This window comes from Ischnura elegans, chromosome 9 (genome assembly GCF_921293095.1).
Source record: "Ischnura elegans chromosome 9, ioIscEleg1.1, whole genome shotgun sequence".
Taxonomy (NCBI): Eukaryota; Metazoa; Arthropoda; class Insecta; order Odonata; family Coenagrionidae; genus Ischnura; species Ischnura elegans.
Window position 1 is genome coordinate 76,991,048 of NC_060254.1, and position 25,360 is coordinate 77,016,407.

Sequence of the window (25,360 nt, forward strand, 5' to 3'; positions counted from 1 at the left end):
TTGCTCATGAATTCACCAATTTGAACTGGCAAATCGTTTTCAGTTTTTTGGAAAACAAAAAAGTCTTTTTGAAATGCATACAATGGTATACATGATATGCCAAAGCATATTATAAAAGGCCAAATTTATTAAAGCATTTTTGCATCAGACATCATGTTTATGCAAATAAAGAAGACATAAAAGCATGCAATGTCTCATTTTAAAGATCTTGAATTATAAAAGATTATTAATAGTTTGTCTTATGAAATTAAAACAATACAGTATTGTTTACAAAATTAAAAAATCCAATTTTTAACGACGTAGCTCTCCCTTTGAATTCTTTAATTTTTCTAGATGTCATAGATAAAAACCTCCTTCCACAAGTTGAAAAAAATTGTTAGAGATAATAATTCATTTAAGAAGGAAAAAAAATTTTTGTGCTAAGGTGTAACGCTGGCCTACGCCACAGGGCATCTAGCTCCTTGCATTAGGCACCATATCTCCATCAATAAGGAAAATAAAAGTTCATAAAATGGCTCATTATGAAGGCCTTGAATTGAGAAACATAATTAATTTACTATTTTGCAAAAAAGAAAATTAATAGTTTATAATTCAAATTTTCTATTTGATTTCGAAGATGTAGCCACCCCTTTGCTTTTCCTCACTTTATCCTGTTCTCCCATATTATTGTATGTGATTGTTTCTCTTCAAAGTCTATGACAAGACAAATCCAATCACTATATAATAAAAAGCGAATGAATAGTACCTTTGAGAAAATTAAGTAAAAATCAATAATGATGAGTAAAGATTTAGGCTAAAAATTTCTAACGATAGTCACTGCAGCTGATGCCTATGTATATGCATTACCAATTCAAATTTAATACAAAAAATCATCACCACAATTTGGTACAACAGCTATGCATGAATGTTGATCATTTACAAATCATTTGGATATATTTCCCCATAGGATTGGGCAGCCAAGGTTGGATATCCTCGGTTAACTATCGGGAATGTATTTTAGGATAGATAAAATTGAGATACAAGTATATGCATTGAGCATCAATTTGTAGTCATGGAAAGACAGTTGTTTGTACAATGTATCCAATATTACAAAGTAATGATAGTTTTAAGCTATTTCTCACATATTACGAATGCATTGAAAACCAGCAGAGGGTCTGTCTCACTCATTCGGGAGATAGAACTGTTATAATTCTCAATCTACAACATCTAACATCTAGTACATCTAACTTCTACTTTCTGTGATACCACTTCGCACATTATTATCAATATTAGTCTTTTTTTAACCTTTCCCATTTCTAATTTTTTACACAAAGACACTAAGAATGCATGTTTTACATCAATATTTTGAAAGGAAATGAATGCTATTTTTTCCTCACCTTCCATATTTCAGCATTGAATCCACGGGCCTTTCTATTATAAACATTCCATATTAGAGAGCGTCCTTTCGTTGGATCATCCCAAGTGTACAGCATTGATTGGTAAGGGCTTAAAAGGGCAACCTGCAAATTGTTAAATAAAAAAGAGAAAACTATTAAGTCTAGCCACCATAAATTTTTTGACATTACTGTAAATTTTTTAGCATTCAGTTTTCGATTATTTAATGCTATCCACTTGAATGGAGTCTCAATTTCATCACTTATTTGGTAAAATATTGTAGGATACTCTTTTCCAGCTACATGTAACAAAGCCTCATTTGCAAACATGTTTATAAAGGCATTTGCATAGCATATGTGAGTAGAAATCAGGGCCGGAACTAGGGTGGGACAGAGGGGACATGTGCGTTGGGAGGCAGATGTCAGGGCGTGGCAAAATTTGATAAGTTTATTTAAAGAATAACTTAATTTTTCTAATAAGATAAATAACAATAATTATTTATTTGTAAATTATTCAAATATAATATTAGTAACACTTCTTGATGGCAAAACATGAGGTGAATAACAACTGCATCTCAAAAAAGAGGTTATGAATTTATAAAATTGTAGCCATGGTGGGGGGATAAGGAGGGGGAAGCAGCAAGGGGGGATCAAGGGAGGGGGCAGCAAAGTGATCTTTGCCCCCCCTGACAAAACTCCTAGTTCTGGTCCTGGTAGACATGCATACATATTTATTCTTGCAGTAATAATACAATGATCCAGTGAAGAAAACACAGAAATTCACTCTCTACCTAAACTAAATAAAGAACATGATAGTCTTACTATGACAAATTTAGATTTTTTAGATGGCTAATGATAGTGTATGTACCCACCTGGCCTAAGTCTTCCTGGTGTACTTTCAGGAATAAGTCTTCACACAAGTTATCCACTCTAACAGGAGCATCTCCAACGCAATAGTTTTGGAGAGAGATTGTAAAAGGTTGATCACCACCGCCTTTCACATCAACAACTAGGGCACCCTATGAATAAAATGAAAACATCATCGCACCAAAAACTGTCAGAGTTTCACTTATCATGTCAATAACCTACCATTCAAGGAAAAGTTACATCCACACAATATACTATTTCATTTCATTCTTTTTATTACTCTTCACCACCCCAAAAAGTGTATTTAAGGCCTTTACAAAGGGAAAACCTAGAGAACAATAGCATAAGACAATCATAAACATCCATATCCTGGCTAAAGGCAACCTATCCAGGCAGAACTTGATCCCATGACCCACCACCACCAAGACCGGTCAAACTATGTATACAATATGTAAGTATTTTAACACTCGGAGACCAAAAAAGAAAGATAAATATAGAATCTTAATAAATCCCACCAGATAAGATAAATAAAACCAATTGAATAGGAGATAGGCAGAGCCAAAATAGGAAGGCATTAAGCCAAAAAAATGAGTATTAAAATTTTTTTCTCCGATTTGACTTAATAATAAATAGGTATCCAGGTTTTACTTCAATAATAGACCCTCAGGTACCAAACGGATAGACAGCTAACCAATTATGCAGAGATAATTCATGACTACTACTGCTAAAAATAGAAATAAATATATAAGTAAGATCTTACACTATTCAATTGAAGTAGTTTATGATAGTGAAGCTAAGGAGATATCTATAAATTTGGAGGTGTTTTGAGTACGGGGAGTGTAAAACTGTGTGGGTACAAATTCCAGCAAAACAGAAATCAACTTACCCCCTTGTCCATTCGAAGAACAGTGCGATGAGTTTGTGAGATTGGGAAGTGCTGAGACACCAGTTTACTATCTCTAAACTTTACATGCATCCTCATGGAATCAGTGTCTGGCCAAAACGGTATACTCTGCAAAGACAAAGAAATACTTTAGATCCTTCACAATATCAAAATTTGACAAGAGTGAAAAAGAGCCAAAGCTCAATGCTTTTAAAGGGACCATCTAAAAAAAAGTTAATTTGAGGGATATGAAAAACAGAGGCAGACATCAATGGCTCTAATGAAGTGATATGGAAATCTTGGGAAACATTAAATAGAAGAAAACAAACTAGAGGTTTCATTGTAATACTACAAACATAAAATATACCACCATAAAAAGTGATATACACTGCAACCTCGATATAACGACACCCCACGGTGCACTAATAAACACTCGCTATAGCGAATTGTCGCTTTACCGGAGGTGGAGCAAATAATAGCCAATATACCTGTTGCGGACAGATATACAGAAACAGGAGTGGTGCGGCGACAGATAAACATCTATCCGATAAACGTAAGCATAAATCCAGACGAAAGGCGATGTTTTTTTGCATCACTAAATTTCCTTACTCGAACAACGACTAACTATTCAAACCATTTATAAGCGCCGCACTGAATAAAAATCATGGAAAGCATTGTTTCGTCAATCATTATGCTAATGCACAACCGACGAAGTCATTTTTCTATGCACTTAATTAGTTCATTTACGTGATCATTCTATTATTTTGGTATTTTCCACTGAAAATTCAAAAATTAACTGACAAAACAGTATCGCGGTTATTTAATGCCTCAAAGGTTTCCATTGGTGTATGTTTATTGTTTCTGTACGTTAACCGGCAGTGAAGTGAAATAACGCATTACATTTGTTTCTACCGGTGGAAGGTTGTATAACGTTCCCGCCTTGGAAGACTTTTTCTATCAGATAATGTAATATCTTCATCATCTACGGTAAAAAGTTTGCTAAGCTTGAAAAATGACGTGATTAAAATTACCGTTGTTGAAAAAAAGTTTCTTTCTGAGTGTTACGCTCGCGACGTATTTGAAATGATACACCGAGTTTACCACGGCACTGCAAACGAGAGTTAGTTTTTCTGTGAGTTCTTCCAGCGGCCACCAGGGGATGCTCGGCTACCCACGTAACAAAAGAGAGCGCCAGTACGACTCCGACCAATGACCCGAATAGTTCACCCTTGTAAATCCGCAACGGAGAATAAATACGTCCATCCGGACAATTCACGCTGAGTATCATTGCTTCGTACATCCTACATCATCGCTAAGGCGCACTACCTACCTTTAGAGGCATCATTGCAAGAAATACCTCATACTGCAAGGGTTTTGTCGGGGAGTTGTATGTAAAAAAAAGTTCCGTTTCGTCTATGTTATATGACGCGGGGAATACTTCTAAAGATACTTATGATCGGAGTCCTCTCTTCCACGACTTCAGGTTTACACCGCAGGCATCACCAGGGGAGTTGTGAGGGGAGATAACGCTTTGGTGCTTCGCATTAGTATAATCAACCTTCCGCACTCTTAAAATTCTCGATTCGCAATCTATCCCTAAAATACTCCGCTCCGCTTGGGCGTAGCCCCTTTCTCAGAAGTTCCCGCAGATTTGAATGGGCAAAACCACCCGAACAAAGCTCCTTATAACTCTTCATCGTCTGCATTCCTTGGGCGCTTTTGTTTTTTTTTAATTTTGCAGAGCGAATAGGAAGATAAATTAATTTCGACACTCATATTACTCCTTTATTTTTATTTTCTCGCTTAGACGTGTTTGGTGTTTTTTGGCCATGGTGACTGCCATCAAATGCTTTCTATTCACGCAACTCACGGACGTGCGGGTATGCTGCCGACTGCTTTCTGCCGCCCGAGGAACAAAAGAAGATTAAGCATTCGCGAATACTAATGCCACAATATTTTCACCAAAATTAACTACTTATTTATCGAACGACAGTTTACCACATAACTTTGAGACTGAGCACTCCATTAACTTCATTTCTAACAGATCGCTAGCAATTACAGAGGTTAAGGAGTCTTGATGAAAGTCTTCCGGCGGTGAAACCCTCGCTATGGCGAGAGCCAACACCAAAAGGGTCTCGTAAAAACGAATTTTTTAACACGCTTATTGTAGGGTCAATTGACGGTGCATCGGCTATCTCTCGTTATAGCGGGAGTGTCGCTATAGCCCGTACTCACTTTAACGAGGTTCCACTGTATTAACTTGTGGAGATGGATAAGTCAGAAAATCTCCACGTTTATGCAATTAATTTATTAGTGCTTATTGAGCAAGGCCCTTTTCAATCACAGTGTCTTACTTGGATACATGAGCAAAACATTCAGGCCACCTTGGCAACAAAAATGAGGGCAACATTTACGATCACAACAAACTTAATGAACAGATAAGGGCATATGGTTTCCATACCTGTCCAGGTGATAGATCTATCCACAAATCAGCCCGCTCATTCTCTTCCATAAAGCGTAGGTGCTTACGTGTTTCATTCACAATAAGAAAATTAGGCAAAAAAGAAATTATACGAGTCAACTGAGGACTTGATCTTGAGAGGGTGGACTTCATCAGGATACGATAACGCCTTTTTCCTCTTTCTCTATCTTTGCACACCACTAATCCACCAGCTCCCCCACCTGAAACATGCACGCTTCGTTAATTGACAAAAAGACTACCTTGCTACAAATGAATTGTCTATGGCATTAAATATTTACGATGATTTAGATTGAATCAATTATATAAGATTTTTCTGACTAATTATACTATGTTGAAAATCTTTCACTACCCAAAAATTTCATTTGCAAGCATAACATTTGGTACAATGCTTATTTTACATGGAAAAGGTAAACTAAAACAAAGCAATGGTTAATGTAAATATACTGAGTGAATTATAATCAAAATATTATTGATGAAGGTGAAGAAAAGTTTAATTGGATGGATAAGGCAGATACTTTGTGGAGATCCATTATGAGATATGAAGTAAAACACTTTGCACTTTCCACATAAAAATTTTTTATGTGGAAAGTGCAAAGTGTTTTACTTCATATCTCGTGAAGAAAAGTACTGATGAGGGAGAAAAGGAAGTAGATGCAAGCACACACTTCACAGAAAAAAAATGAAATACTAACCTGCTCCTCCAGCTAAGCCACCAGACGCATCTAAAGAGAAAGCAGATGACCAGGAAGATTGGTATGCACGAAGTCTTACTCTTCGCCTCCTTCGCTTACGAAACCGGAATAATAATGGTTCCTCCTCAGGACCCCCAATACCACAGTCATAAACAACGTCACACATAGATCCCTGCTTAGTAAAAACAAAAAGAATTAATTGAATGGACATATACTTTAAGACATAAAATCTTTTTTATTATTGAAAAATTGATTGTAACATATATATTATTTAATTATGAGATAGTTTTGTCATCATGACATGATATTAGTACTGCTGTATGTTAACACAAATTTCATTGAATAAAAAGTATGGAATAAAAACAAGGAACATCAAAATATGACTGCTGTATCTGTGCATTCTTGCATAAAAATTTGTAAACCAATAATACAGAAGCAGAAATATAAATACAATAGTCAATAGGTAGCCCTTTTTAAAATCTAGCAAAATGAGAACATGTTCATTTTCACATTTATTCAACAACATATCTTGCTACTTTTATAAGGCTCCAAATATGAGGCAGATAATGAATTTTCCATAGAAATCAATCATAAAAGGAAATATACATCATATATTGGTGAGAATATAAGGCAAAGATGGCACATTGAAACTACAACAATGAAGACAGGCAGGGGAACTCAATTGTGACCAGTAGTTTAGTCATAAAAACAAAACAAAATTCGCTTTAGTCTAATGTTATTTGGAAATGATGCTTTTGTCTTACCCTCATTTGGAGAGGAAGTCCAGTCTTGTTAATAACCCAGTAAGGAGAATAAATTAAAATCACACAGCTGCCACTACTCCTTTCAACTTTAAGATTCAATCCCAATTGTTTATTTCCACCTTCTGTCTCGTATTCAGTCACCATTGAAACAGTTTTTTCCTCAAGTTCAGGACTCAAATTAAATGATCCGGTCCATGGGATTCCCAAATATGATGGCATCTGAAAATTTTTGGAACAAAAAAGGTTTTATCAACATATGGGGCAGTAAAATTTATCAGATAATGTTCTTCATTTTCCCCAATGATTCATGCAACCACTTAACAATGATCCTTAAAAGATGTACCATGTAGTGGTATAAAATTCATGCTAATATTGTAATTTATCAAAGGTTGCAATACTTATTCAATTGAGCAATGCTACTAAATGTTTTCACAGCATGCAACAATATCCTCATTAGTGCAATTTAAAACGGAACTCAGAAACTACCCAATGCATAAAGTATTATATAGTATTGATGAACATATCATCAACTGTAAGGAGAGTATTGAGCAAGTGAATATTTTTCTGATTGTATGTGAATAGATTTACAGCATAACAGTTGACTTAAAGGCTGCTTTTGTAATACATATTAGTCTATTTAACTATGCATACATTGCTTGAACTGACAAAGACGATACCACTTACTGCTTGTAAAGCTTTTTTTGCAAGTAAAAATATTATTATTATTACTATTATAAGTAATAATTTTTAATTAAATTTTAAAAAATACCTAATTATTACGGGTAGTTTAGTAGAAGTTTCAACATGCTCAATGAAGGCAGATAGATTATCATATAATAAGGAAGCATAATCATACCTCAATCAATATAGTGTGGGTTTTGAGAAGACTCAGGGAGTACACATTCACCTCTTCACCCGATTCAACTCTAGATTTCAGGTCCACAGAGGGTACATTTATCTCCAGAGCATAAGGAAGGCGGTTGTGTATTTGCAAAGGTGGCACAAGGCGAATTGTGTAATTAGGAACAAGACGTGCTGAGCCTGGGAGAGGTCGGCTCACAGGAACTCCTTCTTCACACACAGCCTAGAACAATATAACAAATCCATTCAGCATGGCAAAATAAAATAGCATAACAGGAGAGAAAAATATTTCATCTTAAAATAAGGATAAATAAGACAGAAAATCCTATGCAGATAATGAAATTAGACATGAAAGAGTAACAAATACCAATAAATGACCCATGCTTTTCATCATTGAATTCAAATAAGAATGCATTAGCTTCAAGAACACATAGTGTTATCATAAGTCTTCCAACAGAAATGAATACTGCGTTAGAACACTTGTACATTGAAACTGCATTCTGCACCAACGAACTTAGGGCTTCAAAGTTGAATTCAAACTAAGTCATTATAGCGATGTTTGTTAAAACAGTAACACCTTAAGATCTCGGAACACCAAATCCCATTAACTATGAAAGATTAATATTTTTAAATTTACTTTTCAATTTTTAATCTCCATTTTCTCCAGCAATGTTATGGGATTTTCATTGAAATATGAACATAAAGTATAAAGAAAGTATTTTACAGTTATTAATTTAGGAATACACAGTATGACTTGGAATATATTATTAATAATGAAGATGAAGCATATACACTAATAAGCATAAGTTCATAATGATAGTCAAACTAGATCTAATTATAAATGACAACAGTACTTTCTACAAGAAACTAGATTTTTTTATTTCTGCAGCTACCTGGTAAAATGTACAAAAACTCACACGTACCCTGACTGAAAAGATGGATGAATCATTTTCCTTCTTAGATTGACAGCAAATATCTTTTGGTGTATTAAGATCAGCTGCCAAGTCTTGCCACCACAGGGATGTTTCACTCGGACGATAAATACTGAGATAGAGGAGAAAAGTAAATGATAAAATAAATATCATGGATATGATTTAAAAATTATCCAAGAAACACATAGACACCATTGCTCAATTTTTACAGTTGCTTTAAAAATATGGGAAAGGAAAAAAATCCAAAACAAACACATAAGAATTTTAATCTCCCACATCTCTTTTTTACAGCTCTATAGCACAGATGAAGCTATAAAATAACTTTTTGTCTTCCAACCAAAATTTTTTCCAAGCAAATTATTATTATTGAGGAGAAAAATCTAAAATCTTAAAGTTATCGGTAATAATCAACAAAGACATTGGGGAAAAATCATGAATGAAAACAAAGTTAAACTGAATTACATAACGTCATAATATTCAGAGCATTAATATTGAATATAATTTAAAATTGCAGAAAAGTTTCTCGGGTTTTCCACCGGTTGATGTCGTCCTTGTCTCCCGACGTTTCGATCCGCGACTTGCTGATCATCCTCAGGGGATCTTCCGAATGCCGTTCTTCAAAAATTTTTCAGTATATATACACTCCATCCGAGTTCAGGTGTAACCTGATTGGTTCACGCTTGTTGAGGTTTTCCCGCCATTTTTGTCGTATATAATAGACTTCATTATTGGTCTTCAAGCATTGCTGATTTGGAAACCAGTGTCCCTGTTGAAGTTGTTGCGGTTGATGCGGATCTGAATGGCTTCCTTGACAAGGCGGTCCCAGTAGCCATGTGCTCGGCATAGCAGTTTGGTCTCCTTCCATTGTATGGCATGGTCTTCATTGATGCTATGCTCCGCCACTGCAGACTTTTCCGGTTGGGCCAGCCGTAAGTACCTCTGATGTTCCTTCGTTCTGGTTTCAATAGTCCGACTGGTCTCTCCAATGTACATATTTCTTTCCGCACTCGCATGGAATTTCGTAGACTCCTGGTGTCTTCAGTCCGAGGGGATCCTTTACTCTCACCAGTTGATCCCTGAGCTTTGGAGGTGGTAAATGAATTGTCTTAATATTATATCTGCCAGTCGGCTCTTCTTGCGGCTCTCTTATGCCGCCAATGGGCTTGTTAAAGGTCCTTTTTAGGGCCTCAAGGGTCAAGGGACCTTTACGGCTGGCCCAACCGGAAAAGTCTGCAGTGGCGGAGCATAGCATCAATGAAGACCATGCCATACAATGGAAGGAGACCAAACTGCTATGCCGAGCACATGGCTACTGGGACCGCCTTGTCAAGGAAGCCATTCAGATCCGCATCAACCGCAACAACTTCAACAGGGACACTGGTTTCCAAATCAGCAATGCTTGAAGACCAATAATGAAGTCTATTATATACGACAAAAATGGCGGGAAAACCTCAACAAGCGTGACCCAATCAGGTTACACCTGAACTCGGATGGAGTGTATATATGTATACTGAAAAATTTTTGAAGAACGGCATTCGGAAGATCCCCTGAGGATGATCAGCAAGTCGCGGATCGAAACGTCGGGAGACAAGGACGACATCAACCGGTGGAAAACCCAAGAAACTTTTCTGCAACTGATACGCCGGGAAAACCTAAGATCATACATAATTTAAAATGATTAAATAATTTGAAAATAGGTAATTCAAATGAATATTAATAGATACATGAATGATTTATTTTTAATCATGATTAAGGAGATTAAAATGGAAAATAATAATATCTCTTTGACATTATAATTAAAAATTTGGAAGTGTTTTTCAATCAAAGACTCCATGAAAAAGTTTTTGGAACATACTCTGTATAAGCTGCCGGTTGAATTAAAAGAGAACAGTGATGAGCAATGAAGAGTGGAACACTCAATGTCTGTTGAGGTCCCAGCACAGCAAATCGCAAGCTGTCTTCAAATGGGTTGATACTCTCTCCAATCTGCTCAGCACCTTCTACAGCATCAAGGGCAGATTTACAGTAGAAAAGGCCAAGAGCATGAGAAGTTTCATTTCTAATCTGTAACAAAGAAGAGGAGAATTGAAATATTTATGTCAAGGAGGTTGCAAATATACTGGAGGGCGCACCACTGGTTCCAAGCATTGAGCGCAGTGTGGCAGGAATGGGGGTGCTTGGGTAGGATAGCCACGCCTATTTTGACCATCATCATCATCACTGGTCAACTATCCTAGGATTGGTTTGACGCAGCTCTCCACTCAGTTCTCCTATCAGCTAATCTTTTCACACCTACGTATTTCTTCTCTTTCACATCTCTCTTTACTTGTTCCATATATTTTGTTCGGGGTCTTCCTTTTCCATTCTTGCCTTCCACTTGTCCTTCGACGATTGTCTTCATCAGGCCATCATGTCTCAAGATGTGGCCTATAAGGTTGTTCCGTCTTCTTATTAAGGTTTTCATGAGGCTTCTCTTCTCTCCTACCCTTCTTAGGACTTCCTCGTTACTAACTCGGTCGATCCATTTGATTTTCATCATTCTTCTGAAGCACCACATTTCCAAGGCCTCCATCCTTGCTTTCTCCGCTGCGGTCATTGTCCATGCCTCACTTCCGTATAGGAGCATACTCCAGATGAAGGTGTTTTGACCAAAACACTGATAATCCCATAAGAGTCAATGCTGACTATTTGGTGAAATATTCGGTAATGATCGTTGTTACATTAAAATAAACTATCACTAACGAACACAGTAAACCTTTTTTCTTTAACTATGGGAAGGTTTCATGAAAATATGCCTTGAATATCTTTTCCCAAGGGAAAATTATCGTCAATCACCACGGTTCCTCTATGCAACTAGCTTAGCCAAAAATAACATTTTAGAAGTGTAAAATATCCATTCCCCTGCACTTCTACCGGTAATTAACCCATTCGCTGCTGTGAACGTACCTGGTACGTTCGCACGGCAGGCTGCTGTAAACGTACCTTTTCATCCTCCCTGCCATGCGTTTAGCACTTTTGCTGCATTTGACAGGTAGCTTTCCGTTAACCGTGCCGCAGCGAAAGGGTATATAAGATTACAGCCAATGGAAATCTTACAACAGCGGACCAGTTGTAATAATAATACAAAAGTATGTTCACGACAATATATTATCACCATGATATGACTATATGGACACTTTAATATACACATAAGTATGACGAACAATCGGAAAACTCCAATGACAATCAAGAAGTAATTGTTGCATTTTCATTTTATAAATCAGAGGCGATATAAGGAATAGAATACTTGATTATGTACGTACACTGTTTGAGACTAAGTCCGAAAATTGTCAAACAAAGATGGCGGAATTCTGACCGAGCTTAAAACTCGAATACAGCACCTCTAGATATTACAACCTCCTTGATTTATGTCAACGAATTCTAAAAGGCAAACTCATGCAACTGTAACACATGCAACAAGTGATATATGTGCATTCATAGATGCTGTAATGAAGAGTCATGAATTTATTTTGATAATAAGGTAGTTCACATCTGTTGATGTAGGTTTTTGAATCAGTATGCAGTGCAACACCCAATTTACAAAGTTGAAGGGGACCAATATTCCTTACTTATTTTTATTATTCCTGAGATTACCTTTATGTATATGCAGCCAATTGCACGCAATAGTAACCAGGCAGGATATGGTTATGCTCCATAATATAACCTCATTTTTAATGGCTAATATCGCAAGTAAGAAGTGAAAATGGGGCGAAATTCAAAGACACACATTAATTACACGATCTATCACTCTATAAAGAAGAAACACATTTTTAAAGTGATATTTCTACTTTAACTTATTCCCCTTTAAGTTACAACAAATTTCACCACTCTGTTCCCCTTTCCATCCAATTTGACGACTCCATGCAAATGTATTTTGCCCACGGATAATAAACCTTATTATTATTATATTATTATTATTATTTCATTTTCTATTAAAGTGATTACCCACTTACGAACAACCAAAAGGCCACAGAAATTATGCAATCCACAGAGAATGGTCAAGTACCTACCCACGCTTATTATGGGATATCCTAAGCTATTAGTCTTCTTCACTGCTTGCCTCGTTTTGTGATCATGAGCACGTAGTATTAAAAGTTCATAACATACAGCCACAGCTATTTATTGATGTATCACAATAACTCAAAAATATAGTGATAACTAATTATGGCAAGCGATTAGTATCACAATATTATTTGCACATTTGAAAGGAGCAGTTAGCAGAAATTTCTACCTCCACCATCCGCTTATTAGTTTATAAACCAACCCCAATTTTAAAGCCAAATGAACAGGGGAAAAGTATTTACCTGTAGAGCAGACCGAACCATGATTCTTCGACGACTATGAAGAAGCTCCACACTTGCCACCACATAATATCTAGTGCCATTTAAAGCTGGTTGAAGAACGTGTAATTTGCTTGCAGCTCTTTGAGGCAAAAGGATCTGCAACTTTTCAAATCCTAGAAAAATAAATGAGCTAAATGATATTACATACATGAATATTACCAATTTAAATGCTAACATTTAAGTAACTTCAACTGATTGGTATAGTTCATTCCTAAAATCCAACCAATACAACCAAGAGAGAAAAATCTACATCAATGTAGTCACTCAAATCTAATAGTGCCAACTTTAATTTATTCTTACCTTCCATTTCAACAACCAGCCTCTCTTCAGTGACCTTCTTGTACAACTTAGTTACAGTTTCCTCAGTAGGATTCATTACAGGAGATGGTAGATTGTTAACTCCACCTGAGGAACTGAATCCACCTTCAAAGCTATAAAATTTTCAGAATTAAACATAATAAATAATGATAAAATTCTGTAAAACATGTGTAAACATCATTCATTGAAATAAAAAAAGGCACCAAAAACAATATCTATAAGCTATACACAGATTTTTTCACTAAAAATATTTGTTTATAGAATTAATTTTTAATTCATGACATAATAAGAAATAAGGTTTTGATGGTAAGCCATCCCTGACCCTTAAGAAAAATACTTTACAGCATATAACGTAAGCTCAGAGTGCAAAGCTCATACAGATTAATAATATTGGAATGGGAAATACCATTAGATAAAGGTATAAAAATAATGAAGAAAAATGTTAATCATCCCATACAATATAATCTATTATTTAATATTTTAAAGAAATGTATTGCAAAAGGTTTATCGAATATATTTAATATGTAAATTGCTATGAAAAATAATTGTTTAAGTAAGTCTTAAATTTCTTTGAGGGCTGCTCGCCCCAAACAATTACTATACCTCAAACCTATACCTCTGCTAGGAGAGAAAGGGAAGCTCAGAGCAATAAAAAATAATTTAATTATCATACGATAATATTTCATGATATGGGATACATCACTTCATTACCAACATCAAAGATATTCATCAGACTAAATCCTAAAATAAAAATAAAATCTTTGGGTTACCAGTTTAAAAATTTTATATGAACATTTAACCACATCAGACCTCACTTCATAGAAGTAAATCGTGTTAAATATATTAATTCATACTTTTCCAACAAAATTTTAATAAGTACAACATGTTTGACCCTAAGCACGATCAGGTACATTTTTGGCACAAGGGAAAGAAAAACAAAAATATGAAGACACAATTTCAGCATACCTCTCAAAGTCAACATCAGATTCAGTCGGGCTACCATCAATGAGCATTCCACTGGATGCTGGGCTGCTTGGAATAGAATCTATTTTCTCATAAGCAACCGACATAGCTATTTTATCCTGTCCATCCTGGAAAAATAGATAAAATATTGTTAACCATCAAATAAAATTTTGGACCTGACATGGGACAGTCAGAAACATGTTATTTCCATGGAAATGATGAAAAGATAATTTGGAAACGACATGGAACATACGGAAATGATGCTGAATGTGGAAACATTCAGAGCTATAACTGAACCATTTCCAATGGAATTTTTGTAGAAGTATTTTCCGTTGTAATAAATATGAAAATCATACTCAAGTCATTGCATACACAACTTGTTCCACTATCCACAAATTCTAAATCTGAAACTTCAATTACAGGTCTATTCCAGATCTGACCAGAACTATTTCAGATCTAATTTTAGTATTTCTATTTAAACAAAATGCATTATGAGGGCTATTCTGTAACTCATCATACCTCCGTTAATAAGGCAAAGGTCTTAATTTGTGTGTAATATGTATTATGCCCCCTGATTGCGTAATCCAAAAAGGCAACATCAGGCGACTCATATACAGCCCCACAATAGCGACTGCTTGGAGAGAGGCTCTATGCTAAAGTCAACCCCTAAGTAAGTAAATTGTGATGGGGAATAGTCATCATCAAGAGTTTTCCAAGGAAACTAAAAAACTAACTGAGAAGTACTTGAAAAATGGCGTGCCCTGAAATGAAAATAGGCATAGCTCTATATACATGAGGGAGCTTATTTTGAAAAAAGATGAGTTGTTAGACTGGAGAGGAGAATAAAAAATTCTCAAAATTTTTATTCCCTTAAAGATGAGGGTTTTTGTGATTTTTTTTGCATTCATGAGGAAATCGCAAGGTACCACTGTGATTCTTTGACACCAATTTTGATTCAGGAACAGTCTTCCGGGCTGCCCATTCACCTTCAAGTAAGGATTAATGCTTAATTCCCAGCTTTCAATGTGTTCTTTTATAGCACGGTGGACCTAAAGGTGCATGGTGAGGAGGTACTTCTGTTAGGGTTGACCTGACACTGGGCCTCACATGACCTCAGGTGAGCAGCTGAGGGGGAAGACCTGACCACCTTGAAAATGCTATTCCCAACACCGTCCATGAAGCAGAGCATCAGTGAGAGCCAGCACTGCAACATGTTGATGAACCCTGAACGAGGTAGCCCCGATTTAACCAAAAATAGCAGATCTAGGCTGGGTGTCCATCATACACCTCTGCTGATGTGCAGCAAAATCACCAGTACTAGCACAGGGCCAAAGGCAATTGTCAACATGGGCCTTTGATAAAGATCAACTGGCGGGGGTCGAGGCTTTTGGATGGCAGATGAACTGCGAGGGTATGCAGACCTCATAAGCCACAGAGAAGGCAATCAGCCAAGGGAGAGAACACCTCAAAATCATACCTGATCCTTTAGGTTGGGGGTTGGGTGTGATGCCAACCCCCTCACTCAGTAAAATCTATTGCTATGAAACCAAACTACACCCTAGGAACAGGATTGGACCAACAGATAAGTCCCAAGCATAGAAAAAGGCAAACTATACAGATAGTGACATGGTGTGTAAGAAACCTGTATGGACCAGAAGCATTAACAAATTTAACATCTGAGCTGATAAAGTATTCCTCTGAGGAATTTTGCTGTTTATGTGTAATTGCAGGTATGTTGCAGGCTGGGCTGCTATTACTTCCCTGAATATGAAGTGTGCAGAGTAACACAGAGGATTTTACCAAAATGTGTACTTTCTAATGAAAGTTATAATCCTGCCATTAGTAATTCAATTTTAATAATAACATTAAATGTCATTTAATGCAATCTGAATGTAGTGAGAATCTTTACTTACTTGATTTCTTGTCACGAGATTGACAACACAACCTGGACCCACTTCATTTTCCAACGTGAGTGGGGCTGGGATGAGAGTCAACGGGCGAATGGGGAAATGGAATGGTCCATCGGTTTTACTGAAGGCACTGGCGAGGTCAGTCAAAACTCTTACAGCAGCTGGGGTGAGACTCAGTTCAAATCGGTCGCGAGAGTCCACCAATACATAGGTGGCCACCATATCACCCGCACCGCAACCACCACGACCACTCTCAGCTTCTAATCCAGAATCCAAGGAATCATCTGTTGGGATGAGGCATTATTTTCAAACATATATTGATATATTGGCCATAATATGACAATGCAGGAGATCATTAGAACTACATATAGGAGGCCACAGTCCATCATGTAGAAGCTCGCTTCACGTTGCCACTTCAAGCACTTTTTAATCAATTTTTAAAATATGTCTACAGTGGAACAAGGAGAGTAGAGCAGCCCATTTATTCTCAATATTAGCAATAGAGAATTTGCACTTGCAAGGAATAGCATTAAAAAGTTGAGGATTTAACAGATGGAATCATTTTGAGTATAATTTTTGGTAAACAGTAGGGATGGGACGTTAGAATAATTAAATCACCGAATACCTCAAATATTGAGCTTTTTACACTATTCAATATTCAATGATGCAAAGTTATCAATTATTCAAATTCCAAATACATGGCACAGATCCTCCGTAGTTCAATTTAAATCTGTTGACAATGGTTGGGTCTTACATGTAGGTTTGCACATTTGGTTGGTTCAATTCTTTAATATTATTTTATGAAAACTTATCATTGAAAATAAGCATTACAATACATATAATCCTGATGACTCCACGAGAATAAAACTAAGAAGAAGGTATGTATACCTTCAAATGCACATGCAAAGGCTGTTCCTTTTCTGACTCCCTTTTGCATGATCAAATTTGCATTGTACATATTCTAATTTTAAAGTTACTGTCAATTTTATACTTAATTTTAGATTTTCAGAGATTGCAGTGAAGCAATACTAATAATGTAACCCTCAATATGCATATTAGAAAGAACAAAAGCACTGCGGTGCTTCATGCCCACAAGTTCGATGTAACTGTGGGTGACAGTTGCATCAGGATTTGGGAGCCGTATTGAAGTAATATGACTTGCAAAGGGTACAACATTTTTTATTTTCATTTTTATTTGAAGTTGGTGGAAAAATGCTTAATCAGTAATGCAGTTTTCGATATTCGAGTGAGGTTTTTGGAAAAAAATAAAGTATTCGTATTCCAATTCGAGATTTCGTGAAATTCAGATCACTCCACCATTAAAAATGAGAGCGGCAATAAATGTATCTCCATTTAAAAGTGTGGTGAGTTAAAACATATCCAGTGACTAAATAGAGAATCCTCTACTGTAAAATTCATGCAGTAGAGCATTAATAATTAGGACACCAAAACTGAATCTTGGTACTCATTTAACCTTAAAACTTTTAGTAGTACGGGGTGGCCACGATCTAACTAGCCTTGAGCACCAAGTAGCTAAAATACTCCACTGATCATCAATAAACTGGATACATGTATTGAATTTTTATTTGACTCTGCTAGTTGTTACTCGTATTTAAGTGCTGGATTTGATCAATTGCCAAGTAGTTATTTTTTCCTGGTCTCTCCAGACCTGTGTGAGCTGTTTTTATTTATCCATGTCCCAAATAATAATATTTCAAGAGAAAATAAAACAATATCATATCTTAATATGGATTCATGTTCCACAAAAATAAGCTAAAGTGAATACAATGCACATATTTGTCAAAGTGCAGATGAGTGACAGGGACAGGCTATTATTCACCTGCTCTAATTATTTAACTACAGTATCTATTCTCAACAACCAGGAAAATTATGTAAATAAATATGAAACTAACTGATCTCAGTTTAATGTGGCCTTCTCTGTCAAAATAAAAAAAAATTCTAGTCATAGCGCAATATACCAGACTGGGACCACCATTTCTTTCCTGAATTTCACCAATGCTTTATTATTCATGTTTTTTTTTTAACTAGCCTTTTAAAATTACCCATCCCTATTATTAAGTTGATTTGGTAGTAACACAACTTACGGTGCTTGTCAATGAATACTGCTCTATCAATTCTAGTGGCATCTCCTGGTGATATTCCCAATTCTTGCAAGTTGTGGGAAGTTTCTTCTCTGTCAGATGTTTCATCAGAACCATTAGGTGATGGGCCAGGCTCCTCTCCACTAGATTCTTCCTCTGATTCACTTACATCACCTTCACTGCTATCACTAATGAATTAATCAAAAAATCGAGAATTAATTTCAAGTGAGTATCCTGAAAAGATGATTTTTAATTAAGGTATTTAATTGGCATTCTAATGTTTGTAAAATTTCTTTTTCATTTAATTTTCAATCTATTTTTCACAGGAATTTATTTTGAGCCTTTAATCTTTGCTATTTCAGCGAGTGGGAGGTTTTAATATTAAATTCTTCCCATAATAAATTACCATGAGCATTGGAAACAATATAATCGATTATGTAAACAGCAAACAACAGAGAAATATAGTATATAGGAAGTTCTGTCACAACTGAGTAAGTCCAAACAAGTATCTACTTTCTGCATTATTTGCAAAAAAATACTTTTGCTTTCTACAACATCCATGATGTTAATAAGCAAAATAAGACTAAAGAGAAAGTTGACAGCTCAATGCTTGTATTTTTTCTGATGTGATTTGGTATCAATTCCATATCAGTAAAAAATAATTACATGTTACATGCTGCTTTATCAATGCTCACAATCACTAGATGGTACGATTTTTAGCACTATGCATACATATAGAATTTATTTGATTTCTTTAACACTTCCCAAATTTTTTTGAGGATAGATAGGGATATTAAAGGTTCTTGTTGATATCCTTTCTCATCATCATCATCATCACTGGTCAACAATCCTAGGATTGGTTTGACGCAGCTCTCCACTCAGTTCTCCTATCAGCTAATCTTTTCACACCTACGTATTTCTTCTCTTTCACATCTCTCTTTACTTGTTCCATATATTTTGTTCGGGGTCTTCCTTTTCCATTCTTGCCTTCCACTTGTCCTTCGACGATTGTCTTCATCAGGCCATCATGTCTCAAGATGTGGCCTATAAGGTTGTTCCGTCTTCTTGTTAAGGTTTTCATGAGGCTTCTCTTCTCTCCTACTCTTCTTAGGACTTCCTCGTTACGGACTCGGTCGATCGATTTGATTTTCATCATTCTTCTCTAGCATCACATTTCAAAGGCCTCTATCCTTGCTTTCTCCGCTGCGGTCATTGTCCATGCCTCACTTCCGTATAGGAGCATACTCCAGATGTAGGTTCTTATAAATTGTTTCTTTACTTCCATATTTAGGTTTCCCACTGTAAGCAGGTCTCTCTTTTGGTGGAATGCTCTCTTCGCCTGGGCTATTCTGCTGATAATTTCTTTCTTGCTTCTCCCGTCACTAGTTATCTTGCTTCCCAAATAACAGAATTCATCCACCTCTATCAGTTTTTGCCTCCCTATTTTAATGTTGGTCTTGACTTATTCTCTTCTGCTGCATACTAAGATCTTGGTTTTCTTCGAGCTTATTTTCAGTTGATATCTACTCATTACCCTACACATATTAACCAGAATATTTTTCAAATCCTTCTCTGTTTCTGCTATAACGGCTATGCCATCGGCAAATCTTAGCATGCTAATTTTTTCTCCATGGATGGACTCCCAATTCCTTTTCTTTGATTTCATTAATGGCTTTTTCAGTGTAAACGTTGAAAATTACGGGTGACAATGTACAGCCTTGTCGCACTCCTTTCTTAATTCTTGCTTCTTCACAGCTGGGCCCTGATTTTATCACGGCTACTTGGTTTTTGTATAAACTGTGGATGATTCTTCTGTCATTATAAAGAACCCCAATTTCCTTTAGGATTCCAAGCATTGTGCTCCAATCCACATTGTCAAATGCTTTCTCTAAGTCCACAAACGCAACGAAAGCATTTGACAACGTGGATTGGAGCACAATGCTTGGAATCCTAAAGGAAATTGGGGTTCTTTATAATGACAGAAGAATCCTTTCTCCTAGATAAAAATTAAAATTGTAAGTGTGCTGATAGCATCAGTCACTTTGCATCATGACCTACTACCAAATGATGTCAATATGTAGATCTGAATAAATGTAGAAACATTACCGTGAATGTTAAAAATTTCTTTCACATTATACTTGACTATTCATTAGAACAAAATAATTCACAATGATGGGATATCTTAATTTTGTTGAATAAGTGAGTCTTGGTCAGATTGCACCACAGCCTATCTACATACAGGCAATGGCAACTAATTTGTATGCATCACCTTGAATGGATGAAACTATGCAGAAATATTGCCATCTATTCAAAGTAGCTTGTTCCCCTGCATGCTACTACAAGTTTCACCTCACAGTCCCCTTTCCTTCCAGGCACACTGTCATTGTTTATAAATTTGGTTCTCACATTAAAGCTGCTATATCCTTACACAGCTTAGTCAGACAGTAACACGGGAAATTTTATTAAGTCTGTATTTTGGTGATTTTTACTCACACGTTTCATACAGCATCATCTTTTGGGGATCTACCCCCTTATCTTTAAAAATATTCAGAATTCAGAAAAAAAGCTGTAAGAATCATCGCTCAAAAGTCTAATAGATCCCCCAGTAAGCCAATCTTCAAGGACCTGAATCTACTGTCGATTCCATGTATTTTTAACCATAATGTATGCAAAGAGCAATATTGTCAATTATGAAGCGAATAGTGCAATACACCAACATCAAACAAGGAAAAAAAAAATATTCATCAGAATTACATATGAACAAGGGCAGCCAAAATGGGGCCCAGAGAAATGGGCACTAAACTATATAATAATTTGCCATTATGTTTAAAAGAAATAAAAAGCATCAACGCTTTTAAATCTGGTCTAAAAAGGTACCTACAAAAAAAGCTATTCTATTCCATTGATGAATAACTCATTGAATCTTAATGTTAAAATATTCTATTGTATATAATATATGTATTTGATGTGTTTATGACTTGCCTTATATCTATGCGTGTAGATTAATGTAGATGTATCAGATCTCCGGGCAAATAAAGATTTATTATTATTATCATTATGAAAAATCATAAGCCCAACTGTGGGAGCCAATGAGAATATTCAAATGCCAAGCATGAATATTGTAGAATACATGGAAAAAGAGTCATTAGGGGAAAGGATGATGAAATGGGGACAAAAGATACAGCATTTTACATCAAAGTGATGTACTACTGAGCACGATATCATTTGTCAAATTATTTAAAATCTTCTAATAACTGTTATGCATTAAAATTCAACTACTAACCCTGAAAATAGGTGACCCATTGCACTGGTGAGCTTTTCTAGTCCTCCTTCTTCCGTTTCCGAGTCAGAATCATCAGCATATCCAGCCAGACTTACCAGATCTAGGCATGGTGAGATAATAATAAAGGAATAGTAATGTGAGTTAGGTAAAATGTTTGTTTTTTATAATGTAGAATTATATGGTAAAAAATAATAGGTTAAAAAAGGCATTAAATGTTAGAAAAATTTATATGGGAACATCAAATAAATAATCGTAAGAGAATTATATATGGAGTGTATATTAAGAGAAAAAAGTATTCCTCCAAAAAATTGTCACTCAGGGCAATTTGTGCAAATTTAGATGTGGTAATTTTTAATTATTTACATTTTCTCAGACTCAACTTTGTGGATGCTAACTTTATTTATATAATAAAAAACTTTGTTTTGTGCCAACATTTTTTTTTAATGGTATGGTATATAGTTCGATACCGCGGCATCATCATCAGGTATCACGACGGTATCTGATGATGATGCTGCTGTGTCAAAACTAGTTATACCACACAATTTAAAAAAATGGTGGAATAAAACAAAGTTTTTTTTCATTCTATAATCATAAAGTTTAATTTTAACACTACTTCACGTAAAGTATTTAATAACAGCAATGATTTGATACTGGTAATATATTTCATAACCACATGAATCTTAAAAACATGTGCCAGTTAATAATCTATAATAATGCATGCACAGCTTACTATAAAATAACAATTTTTAATTTCATTTAGGTTTCACAAACATTGACAACTTCTCATAGACATACATACATAGTGAAACAAAATTAACATGAACTAACCATGCTCATTTCGAAGAACATGCTGTGATGATGCCTCAGTATCCTGCCTCATTTTGATGAAATGCATCATCCCATTACCACTGCTTTGAGTGCCTTCACCACTCTCTGCTTCATCAGCAGAGGTTTCCGAATCTTCGAGAGTTTGGTCCAGAGATGCACGATGCAGCATTTCCTGAGTTGCTCTCCTTTTGTTCTTGTTATAGCCTTGAGAATTCACGAACATACTAACACCATCCGCATCTGAATATCCTTGGTGATCAAAACGACTAGATAGTCTAAAAGCCTTTGCTTGGAATGCCTAGAAGAAAAATATAGTAACTGGATGTTAAAAGTCATTACTGCTATTTAAATATTGGTTTCACTGACTAATTATTTGACAACTACCATTTGCGCTTTGTATCATCGAGCATTAATATTCATTAGAACAGGTTCACAAACAATAAATATACCTTAATTATCACTTCCCAAGGTCGGTACACATTTTCTTCCTCAGTGATGGGTTCAATCAAAGGCTCCCATACTTTTATTTTGTCATTATAATATGAAGCTTGCAGCTGGAGTTCCACTGAAATATATTATTTTAAAAAAACAAAATAACTATGAGATACAGACATGAAGCCCATGAAGAGGCTTTGGGGGTTCAGCTCCCCCTAAAAAATTTTCCCTTGATTTGGCCATCCCTAATATATATGCTGAGGATACCACGAGCCCTGGGGTACCGCCCTCTGACCTGACCTGTTTTTGATTTGTCACATTTTACAATTTCTGGCAAAAACCAGCAATACATTAAACTTCCAGTATTAAGGGAATGAAATATATAGCTGAATTTATGAAATTATGATTTTCTGATGAGAGTGAATGGACATCAAAATATCCCTGAGGTCCCTAGATACAATCTAATACAACTCATTTTTTACCCAAATCAACCACTCAATAATTCATCTCAAGACAATTGCCATTATATCTGAAAATAGCTTGACACTTAAACTTTGGATTTTTACATATTATTCAACTCAAAACTAGGATATTTTTCCTTTTAATTCCTTAGTTAATTTTTTTTTCACTTCATTAGAAGTTTTTTTTGCCTCCAATCAGCTCCATGTAGATAAATCAAATGTTTTAATATGCTAAAAACATGAAATATGAGGCAACTTTAATAAAAAAAAAGTCCTGGATTGCACATCATAAAAAAACTGCTCACTACTAAGAACATGATCAGATACTCGAAGCTTTTGAGGCTTACCATTAGCATGACAGAGTTTCGACCAATCATGAACACTCCCTTCAATGGATGATTTTATTCTCAGGAGAGGCATTCGTTCTCCAGTCTCCCAATCCTCCAGCTCAAATGATAACCTCACTTTAGGAATGGCAATCGTAAAAGTCTCACTTGGTCTTACTGATGGATATGGTGGTTGAGTATACATGGGAGATTCTGAAAAAAGAATTCATTGGAAATGATTGAAAAGCACTATATTCACAATTTATTAAATTATGCTTTTTTAATAATGACATTAAAGGCTACGAGCAAGTCTCAATTAAACTACATATATATCACTTAAATACATACATTTTTCTTAAAAGAATAATAGATATTCAATGATTGTAACCTTTTATTAAAAAATCTAGAACCAATAACACCTAATTATGTCTAAAGCTAACGCTATGTCTAAATTGAAATGAAACGCCTTTGTTCACAAATTCCTTTAACAATCACAATATTTAACAGGAAGACCAGCTACTGTAAGTAGGGGATAGTTCACACCGCGTGCATTCGGACAATGCAATGGCTCATGCTTACTTTGTATTTCCCTCCATCTTCTGCTTTTCTATACCAAGTAACCATGACTTCAAGACAAAGATTAAATAAACTGTATCAAATCATATAAAATAGCAGTAGGTCTGTCGCTTCTGATCACAGTCATCCTTATTAGTTGGCCGCATAATATTGGAATGAAATTTTTAACATGAGAAAAGAAACATCCCTTTTCTTAGGTGAGTACTTCTTAGTTTAATAAAACCAAATTCCTCCAAAAGCTGCATTATTTTGCAATGCGGCACAAACCCTTAGTGCCCATACGACTATATTTTGTATTTTGAAAAGTATTTAAAATATGTACTACTTTGTATTTCGAATACCAAGTCAAAGGTATTTTATATCATGCATGTCAATTACATTGGGAACAGCATTTTGTACTCCAAATACTTCTCGGTCTGTATTTTGCCCAGCCCTGAGTATCAACTACATGGTGAGGGAGATATATTATAAGACAGAGGTGTGGTAGCTTCCACGGTTATTTAATGATTATTCACTTCTGGGCTTCCTAAGTTTTTGCTGCACTAATTCATTTTGGGGAATAACAGCTTTGATTGCCTTCCTTCATATCCTGAATGGGATGCAGATCATTTCCTATTGCAGTATTAGTCAGACACGTGTTCATTGGCCATATGGGAATTTGAACTCATTTGTTGGAAGAGTGATTTTAACATTGAACCTAGAGAATAACCATCTTCTCTACCAGGATTTTCTGTGTTTTTTTGCTACAGCTGCTATAGCTTCCATTGTTATTTGAGGGGAATACTTATTTTCTCTGGTGTTGATCTTACAATTTTTAAAATTAATAATTTCATTCAGACCTGAAGATACCAGCTGGAGGCAGGTGAAATTGTTGTCCCCCTTAAATGAATCAATTCAGCAAAAAACCTGAAGTGAGTATGGC

At 35.6% G+C, this 25,360-nt stretch overlaps 1 protein-coding gene across 3 annotated transcripts in view; it reads right to left on the reverse strand.

The window, feature by feature from the left end:
* Positions 1–25,360, reverse strand: part of LOC124165083 (vacuolar protein sorting-associated protein 13C-like) — a 109,939-nt gene that overhangs the window by 33,397 nt on the left and 51,182 nt on the right. For all 3 annotated transcript variants that reach the window (XM_046542349.1, XM_046542347.1, XM_046542346.1), the window contains exons 34-51: positions 23,884–24,075; positions 23,090–23,205; positions 22,641–22,938; positions 21,813–21,912; positions 18,533–18,717; positions 16,431–16,711; positions 14,521–14,645; positions 13,537–13,667; positions 13,198–13,349; positions 10,710–10,918; positions 8,846–8,966; positions 7,918–8,145; positions 7,062–7,280; positions 6,298–6,469; positions 5,585–5,805; positions 3,127–3,252; positions 2,246–2,392; positions 1,377–1,499 (exon numbers count right to left, since the gene is read on the reverse strand). In XM_046542349.1, coding sequence (XP_046398305.1) covers positions 1,377–1,499; positions 2,246–2,392; positions 3,127–3,252; positions 5,585–5,805; positions 6,298–6,469; positions 7,062–7,280; positions 7,918–8,145; positions 8,846–8,966; positions 10,710–10,918; positions 13,198–13,349; positions 13,537–13,667; positions 14,521–14,645; positions 16,431–16,711; positions 18,533–18,717; positions 21,813–21,912; positions 22,641–22,938; positions 23,090–23,205; positions 23,884–24,075 — 3,146 coding nt within the window. The remainder of the gene's footprint in view (positions 1–1,376; positions 1,500–2,245; positions 2,393–3,126; positions 3,253–5,584; positions 5,806–6,297; positions 6,470–7,061; positions 7,281–7,917; positions 8,146–8,845; positions 8,967–10,709; positions 10,919–13,197; positions 13,350–13,536; positions 13,668–14,520; positions 14,646–16,430; positions 16,712–18,532; positions 18,718–21,812; positions 21,913–22,640; positions 22,939–23,089; positions 23,206–23,883; positions 24,076–25,360) is intronic.